This window comes from Lycium barbarum, chromosome 7 (assembly GCF_019175385.1).
Source record: "Lycium barbarum isolate Lr01 chromosome 7, ASM1917538v2, whole genome shotgun sequence".
NCBI lineage: Eukaryota > Viridiplantae > Streptophyta > Magnoliopsida > Solanales > Solanaceae > Lycium > Lycium barbarum.
The window spans coordinates 20,903,276-20,912,468 of record NC_083343.1 but is presented as its reverse complement, the minus strand read 5'-3'; the positions used below and the strand labels follow the sequence as shown (position 1 = coordinate 20,912,468).

Here is a 9,193-nt window from a genome sequence, read left to right as displayed (position 1 = left end):
AAATTAAGCATGACAAAGTCGTCATAGAAAGTCTGAGACATGAGTTGGAGCTTACTAATGATTATTTGATTGAGCTAGACAATCGGATGAAGAAGAATTTAGATGATGTCGCTCCACAGACCTTCACATAGAAAGGGTTTCTGAGGGAGGCCACTTTGACATCGGCCCATTTTCACCTCCAGACCACCCTCCGAAAGGCGAAGAAAGCCAAAACTGACTGGGATCGAGCTTCATCATCCACCACTGGAGGACACTTTTTGCTGATTTATTTTATACACGGTCTTTACTTTATCTTTTGTACCCCTTCGGGGAAGAATATTATTTAATGATTATGAGAGCAATGGTTTGATTCAAATGACATATTTATGTTTCAAACGATTGGTATGCTTAGCAGCACGCGTAGTATAATCTTACAAACTACTTTGTGTGACCTATTTGCTTTCATATGTTTCGCTTAAATGCTTAATTGATCTCGAATGCCACCCACTCACTCAAAGAAAAATAATGAACAAAACTACTTGTACTAAGTTTAACGACTTTCTCAGAATCAGAAGATGAACAACAAAAAGGCACCCGAGCTCGATGATAAAGAATGAGGTCTCACTATGCCGAAAGATTCAAGCTCTTGAAAATCAGATTCGAGCGGTCAAAGCCAAGATTAAAGAGGCGGATGAGTTAATGGATTCAATAGAGAGTTGGCCCGAGAAACTTGCTGAAACTCAAGGAGAGAACATCCTGGACAAGGGAAACGGGATTCTCCCCGAATACATCCTGATAATGGAGGAGTACGAGGAAGAAGAAATGGAGTCGGACCCCGAGGAGTCCACATGGCCATCAAAGGGGGCTGCCTCCGCTGCACCGTCAACCCCAAAAAGAGAAAAAACCTCTGCTGCACCTTTAAGACCAAAAGGGTAAAAGGCTTCTGCTGCACCATCAAGCCCTAGGGAAGAGCCCATGGAGAGAATAGGGTATGCCCGATCAGCTTCACCCGAATGGCGGGCTATTTCCATCAAGGCATTGGATTGCCCCTACCACGTCTTGCCTACGTACATTACGAGCGAGGACATAATGATCAAGTTTCGAAGCAAAGGAATAGTCAGTATTTGCTTCGGCAGGTTGCCACCATGCGCTCCGATATTTACACACAAAATGTGCTCTTATCACCATGATCAGGCAAGGCACATCATTAATGAATGCTTAGCCTTCAAGAAGAGACTCATCAAGTTGATAGATGAGAAAAACATCACCACGATGTGGGGCTCGCATTCACTATTCGTCCACGACAACATTACACCAACTGAAGGGATTACGCTGAATAATCGTATTTGGAATTATGACATCACAGTATTTAGGGACTCTTATGCAAGCATCTTCCAGAAGTTGGTTAGCATTGGGAAGATTAGTCCCATCAGAACCAGAAGGGCTCAAACTGAAGAAGTTAGCCACCGCAAAATGTGCCTATACCAATTTGTTGTTTTGGGGCACGCATAAAAGTGTGTGATGCATTCAAGTTTGAGTTGGAGAATTTGGTCCACAAAGGCACCATTTGATTAGTGCTCCCATCTAAGTACTAGGATTTGGGGCCTTTAAGGGCAGAAAAGGTTGGACGGACAAACAACCTGTTGACCTCAAAAGAAAGGTCACCTTTTTGGTAGTTTTAGGGGATCTTATTTTTTTGTACTTAATACAGATTTGTCCTCCCCCCCCCCCCCCCCCCCCCTATTTTGTGTAAACAGAACTGCGCCGACCTGATGTCCCAAGCAAGGATATGCAGGAAGCCCCTATCGGGGCTGGTCCGGGTAGGTTTTAAAATAGGGAGTCTTATCTTATGTAAATCGAACTACGGAAGGGCCTAACTTCCCGAGAGGGATACGTAGGCAGTCTACGTAAGACTTAGTCCCTATATATTATAAACATCATATTCCCCTCACTCAATAAAGCCAAGTACCCAAAACCCAGTACAAGAGATCACTTGAGCATTTAAATCAAACATATGATTATTTATGTGCTAAGTGTTTTAAACTACTATCTATTTATGATATATTGATTTTCTTTTCATTATCTGATGGACTAACACTGTTTGCCTTTGAGTTATTCTTTTCTTATAGAAAGAGAAGTGGATTCGTGTTCACACTGACATACTTCACAAGATCCAAAGCTGCAATAGCATCCTTATCCCAAAAAGATAGAGGTAAAGAAAAGATGTATGGTACTTCAGAGAATGAAACTACCCCTACTGACATTGCTCTCTGAGAATCGCCTCTGTGCGAACTGCCTGAGTCATCACCTACTGAAGACGTCATGAAAATGATGTTTGAAAAAATCGTCCATCTTCAAGAGGAAGTGGCGCGAAACAAAGCTGCTAATACTGCCCGAGAGTCCCCTACTGAAGAAAGAAGGCCACTTCCATTTTTTCCATCTCTGAATTCACCATTATCCGAGCACTTTCCCACCAGGTCTCTTATGACCACCATGCCATTTACCCCGATCGACGGGCACATTGGTGCCTCGAACCACACCCCACCACTTAACACTAACCAAATTCCCGGGATTGCTCACTCTATCCCTTCTTATCCAGCACCACAAAATACCCATCCAGGCATCACTATACAACCAAACATGACCCCACTACTAACCGACAAAAGCTCCCCTATTAACGAAACTCACCCTGCTGTTTCTTTCCACACACCTATCACACCAGGCACCTTTTTAGCCTATCAAGAAATTGACCATTATGACGAGATGAAAAAAGCGTGGAAGGCTGAGCAGGAAAAACAGAAAAAAAGGCTTGAGCAGAAGATGACCGCAATGTTGGAACGATCCATGAGGACTACCCTCACTGGCACAGGCCTGAGCTATGATGATTTGTGTATGCATCCCAACCTGGATTTGCCCGAGGGCTTCAAAGTACCCGGTTTCAAGCTGTTCAACGGGACGGGCAATCCTAAAGCGCATCTACGGGCCTACTGTGACCAATTGGTTAGCGTCCGAGATAATGAAGTGCTCATCATGAGGCTGTTCAGCCAAAGTTTGACTAAAGAAGCCTCGGAATGGTTCATGGCGCAAGACATATGCCTTTGGATTACATAGGAAGACATGGCTGAGGCTTTCATGGAAAGATTTCGCTTTAACATGGAAACAGTACCAGACAGATACTATTTGGAGAAAGTAAAACAAAAGTCCACCGAAAACTTCTGCGAGTACGCGAGCAGGTGGAGAACAGAGGTTGCCTGCGTACAACCCCCTATGGGCGAAGAAGAACTTGTATCGGTTTTCATCCGTTCACAAGAAACAAATTTCTATGACATAATGCTTTCAATGGCATGAAGATCTTTCTCTGAATTTGTCAATATGGGCGAGGCCATAGAAGATGGTCTCAAGACTGGCCGAATCATAAGTATGATCAGAAGATTCACCGGTTCAAGCTCAACCGGATTCGTGCACTAGAAGAAGGAAGATGTGGCTAGCATATCCCACAATCCGAGCCCCAAAACCAAAAGAAGGGAAGATTTCCCGATGGAAGCATACACTTCACCTCCTCGAAATACCTACATTCCCGATGGAAGCATACGCTTCACCAAATGCCTATAATGCATCGCGTCAGAATTTCGAAAAGAAACCACCTCGGGTATTCACTGCACTGATGGGATCTCGGACTGATTTATTCAAAATATTAAGCGCGGCTGACCAGGCGCTTCCCCCAAAGGTCCTCGACCCAACGAACCGATTTTACCGAGTTGACCAGACATGTGCCTATCATTCCAATGGCATAGGACACAGTGCTGAAGATTGCATTAATCTTAAATACAAAATACAGGATCTGATTGATCGAAAGGAAATTTTGCTCCAAACAGCCCCTCCAAATGTGAACACTAACCCTTTGCCAAACCATGGCAACAATGTGATTCACATGATTGAGAGAGAGGAAGGCTGGGTCGCAAGAAGGCCCTTAATCCGTGATTCTGTGAAAGAACTTAAGCCCACAGTGGCATCGTTGTCTTTGCAAAAATGCTCGCAATTTAAAGTATTAATCCCTGCACCAGTTGCAGCGCATATAGATCAAGTGACTCCAGCACCACCTCACAAAGAGTTCGTTGTCCAAGTTGCTGCCGCATATGGCATTACAAGATCAGGGAGATGGTACACTCTCGAAGTCCTGGCCCAAGGGGCACCCCAAAGGGAAGGAAATAAGAAAAAGACTATCACTGAAGGTGAAGCTGAGAATTTCTGGCACCGAATTCAACCAAAGGAATACTCCATTAATGAGCACTTGAAGAAAACACCAGACCAAATATCGGTACTGGCATTATTGCCAAGTTCACCTCAACACCGCCCTGCTCTGATAAAGGTGTTGGAAGAAGCTCACGTCCCAGCTGGGACGAGCAGAGAAAACCTGGCCGAAATGGTCGCTCATGTTATGGAGGAACATCAAATTTCCTTCACAGAGAAAGAGTTTCTCAAAGAAGGCACAAATCACAACAAACCGTTGCACATCACTATCAGGTGCCGCCACAAAGTGGTAACCTAAGTATTAATCGACAACTGAGCGAGACTTATTTGTCCCGAGTCTACCCTAACTCAGCTAGGATACAACCTTGGAAAGGTTCGTCAAAGCCACACTAACATAAGAGCATTTGACGGAGGACATTATGATGCCACTAGGGTAGTTGACTTAGACATTCAAATAGGACCAGCTGAGTTCAACACTGAATTCCAGGTCATGGAAATACCCGCCAATTATAATTAGCTTTTGGGAGACCATGGATCCATATGGCAGGGGCAGTACCATCCTCACTCCATCAATCTGTAAAATTTGTCTGGGAAGGGGAAGAAGTAGTGATCCGCGGAGGAGCCAGCATGCACAATTACCCAGACAACTATGTGTCTATCATTGAAGCTGCGCCTAAAGGAACGGATTTCCATGTCATGGAGTTAGTGGGAGCGGCCCACAAGATAGATTCCCTGGAAGCTCCCATACCAGCAGTTTACAAAATGATTGCTTCTACCGTGCTTTTAAATGGGTTTGAACCTAGGAGGGGTCTGGGAAAAAACATGCAGGGCATTACCGAGCCCATTTCCATTCTCCAAGATAATTTTTACTTCGGGCTTGGTTACATCCTAGCAGAAGAAAAGACTTCTACCAAGAAGAAACAAGAGGTTGAGGATCTTTGCAAACCCATTCCAAACCTGTACCAGTCATTTCCCCACAAAATGCCTATGCCTGTAGATGCTGATATTGAAGAAGGGATAAGGAGGTTATTCCAAGAAGAAGTTTGCTCCATGATTCTTTAGGAATGTGCTGAAGCGCCCACCATCAGAGAGACAGAACCGGGTGAGCAGCTGTCCAACTGGACCTCTACCTCGCTACTGGCTCTTCGGTAGAGAAAGATGAATTTGTTTTGAAAATAGGAGAATAGGTCGAGACTCGATTGCTCACCTTTTTGTCACTTATTTACCTCGTAATGTTTTCAAAAATGGAAATGGCTTGATCCAAGTTAGGACAGCATATAGGAAGAAGAGTATGGGGAATACGATGAGACCACGATGCTACCTGAGGGTCTCGCGGAAGAAGTAGAATAACTGGAGAATGAATAGAAGCCTAACATGGATGAAACAGAAGCCATAAATCTAGGTGATGAAGAGAATGTCAAAGAAACAAGGATAAATGCAAAACTAGATACTCCTTTAAAAGAAAAATTAATAAGTTTACTGAGTGTGTACGTGGATATCTTCGCATGGTCATAAGCTGACATGCCAAGGCTAAGAACCAGCATAGTATTCTACAGGTTACCCATCAATGAGGGTTTTGCTCCAGTAAAGCAGAAAACTCGACAATTCAAACCGGATCTTAGTATCCGAATCAAAGACGAGATGGAGAAACAGATTAAGTCAAGAGTGGTGGAAATGACATCATACCCTACATGGCTAGCCAATATAGTTCTGGTACCAAAGAAAGACGGCAAGATAAGAATTTACGTGGATTATGGATTACCGAGATCTTGACAAGGATAGCCCAAAGGATAATTTTCCACTCCCGAACATACACGTACTCATCGATAATTGTGCCAAACACGAGTTACAATCGTTTGTAGATTGTTTCGCTGGCTACCACCAGATTTTAATGGACAAGGAGGATGCCGAGAAAACAACCTTCATTACCCTATACGGAGTGTACCATTATAGGGTAATGCCTTTCGGCCTCAAGAATGCCGGCACAACATACATGAGAGCAATGACTACAATTTTCCATGACATGATCTATAGAGAGATTGAAGTCTATGGGGATGATGTCATTATCAAGTCAATGGAAAGTTTGAGGCATACCACATATTTGACGAAATTATTCGACTAGCTCCGAATTTTAACTTGAAACTGAACCCAACTAAATGTGCGTTCGGGGTATCGGCCAAAAAATTACTGGCATTCATAGTCAGCCAAAGGGGCATAGAGCTAGACCCAACAAAGATCAAAGCAATCTAAGAATTACCTCCCCCCCCCCCCCCAAACTAAGAAAGTAGTCATGAGTTTCCTGGAAAGGCTAAATTACATTGGGCGATTCATAACTCAATCTACCATCATTGTGGAGCTCATCCTCAAACTTTTAAAAAAGGACGCTCCTATAAAATGGACAGAGGAGTGCCACGAGGCATTCGACACTATCAAGGGATACTTGGCCAACCCGTCAGTCTTAGTACCACCAAGGCTCGGGAGCCCGTTGCTGCTATACTTGTCAGTTGCTGAAAAGGCTGTCGGTTGTGTGTTAGGACAACACGACGAAGAAGGGAAAAAAGAGCATGCCATTTACTATCTGAGCAAGAAGTTCACAGCCTGTGAGGCAAGATATAAGCTAGTGGAGAACCTGCTGTGCTCTAACTTGGGTGGCTCAAAAATTGAGACATTATTTGTCTTCGTACACCACTCACCTTATACCAAAGATGGATCTGTTAAGGTACATGTTTGGCCAGCCCATGCCCATCGGGAAGTTGGCCAGATGGAAGATGTTGTTAAGTGAATTTGACATCATGTACATAGCCCAAAAGGCCGTTAAAGGACAGGCTTTGGCTGACTTACTAGCTGCAAGCCCGGTGGATGAAGAGCTCGAACCACTTCGCACCCATTTCCCGGATGAAGGGGCATTGGCGATAGAAGAAGGACCAACAGAATATTATACTGTCTGGAAACTATTCTTTGACGGAGCAGTGAATTACAAAGCTTCCAGAATCAGAGCGATCTTGATATCAGAAAATGGGCAAGACTACCCCATGGCCGCAAAGCTCAAATTCCGTTGTGCCAACAACATGGCTGAATACAAGGCCTACATCCTAGGTCTCTAAATGGCTCTAGATATGGACATCAATGAGTTACGGGTCATTAGAGACTCTGACCTTCTGATTCATCAAGTACAAGGCAAATGGGCCACCAAGAATGAAAAGATCTTGCCATATGTGAACTTCGCACAAAGATTGTGCAAGAAATTCAGAAAGATTGAATTTTAACATACGGCAAGGGCTCAGAATAAATTTTCCGATGCACTGGCCACAATAGCATCAATGATCTAACATCCTGAAAGAAGTCACATCGACTCACTAAGGATAAGTCTGAAAGAAGAGCATGCCTACTGCTGCCATATGGAGGCTGTGCCAAATGGCAAGCCATGGTACAACGACATCAAAATTTATTTGGAAAAACAGGAATATCCCGAAAGAATTACAAATGGATAAAAAAAGACCATCTAAATAATGGCAAATGGTTTCTTCCTAAACAAAGAAATGCTAGGCAAACGGACGCTGGATTTGGGTCTATTTTGATGTGTGGATACCGGTGAAGCCATCAATTCAGATGTAGTTCTTAGTTTGGTTATTTGATCTTGGATGGTGTCAGATATAGTTCTTAGTTTGGTTAAAATGGGACAATGACCCTACAAATGGTTTTGAGTGCAATGGTACTATAAGGCTAAGCCTGTTGAAATCATGTCCTTGTTTTGCTAAAGTTGAACCTTGATAAAAAATGTGCAAACCTTTGCTTTTCTCATAATGTTTGTTGATATAACTGAGGGGATGCTGGTTTGAAAATATACTTTGGCCCAGAAATCTGCTAAGTGTTTTGACCTCGTTAATTCCTATTTGATCATTTGATTAACTGTTCTGCTTACTTATATGAGAGAATGGTCTGTTCTAATCTAAATGCACCTTAAACATCTGCAAATATTTGTGTTTTGACATCATGATTGACATATAAGTTGATATATATCTTTGGAACCTTGCCTGTATTTGTCTAATGTATAATTTTAGGAACCTGTCTAGGTATCTTAATCGCTTTGGGTCTAGTTCTATGTTTCTAAAAATATATGTATGGTATGATACATATATGTGTGGTCTGATACATACTCATTCTTAGAACAATTGATGATTACTTGTCTCTATATTTGTCCGTGCCTCCTTAGTTATTAGTTAAGTCTGTTGTTTGGTTGCCCATGGGTGTACGGTGAATGTTCTACTAGCCTATTAATCACAGTTTACTATACAAGCATGTTTTAGATTAGCTTTAAGATCACATATGTTTTAAAGGGTTGTGAGATGAAAGTAGCTTAGACTAACATGATATCCTTTAAGATACCTATTGTATGCCTATTAGATCGATGAAGTTCAACTGGTTACATGAATGTCTTAAGCTAAATTTCAGAACTGTGTACATGGAACTTGGTGTGTCTGCCTCAAACTATGCCAAATGTGTAATCATTAGTAATTTACTTATGCTTAGGTGTGATTAGTCCTTCTCTGCATCTGTTGGGAGATCCCTATCTGCTTGAAAAATATTTTTTAGGCAATATCACTGCTTTGTTTGGTTCTGCTTTAGTCTGTAGGATTTGTTCTTTCAAAATATGCATCATCTCATAATATGATGACCCTGAATGTGAAAAGTAATCTAAACTTGCATATAGGGATCAGATTTTGAAAACTTGCCTATTTGTCTTTTAAAACAACTGAATGATATGACTTGGTAGCATATCCCTTACTTGTGTGGTATTATGTTGAATCTGATAAGAGGTATGTCCACTATGCTAGCCAATGCCCTATGTGAAAACCATGTCAACCTTGTTCTCCTATTAACATGCCAATTAGCATGACTGCTTGATTCTAGACTTGGCATGAGGAGTAAGCTAGAAGCATATAGATAGAAAACTTGAGTGAAA

General features: G+C 42.4%; 1 protein-coding gene across 1 annotated transcript; it reads left to right on the top strand.

Moving 5' to 3' along the window:
- Positions 1–2,301: 2,301 nt before the first annotated feature.
- Positions 2,302–3,327, top strand: LOC132601368 (uncharacterized). The gene is made up of 2 exons (XM_060314464.1): positions 2,302–2,979; positions 3,091–3,327. The coding sequence occupies exons 1-2, from the start codon at positions 2,302–2,304 to the stop codon at positions 3,325–3,327; spliced, it is 915 nt and encodes a 304-aa protein (XP_060170447.1).
- The last annotated feature ends 5,866 nt before the right edge of the window (positions 3,328–9,193 follow it).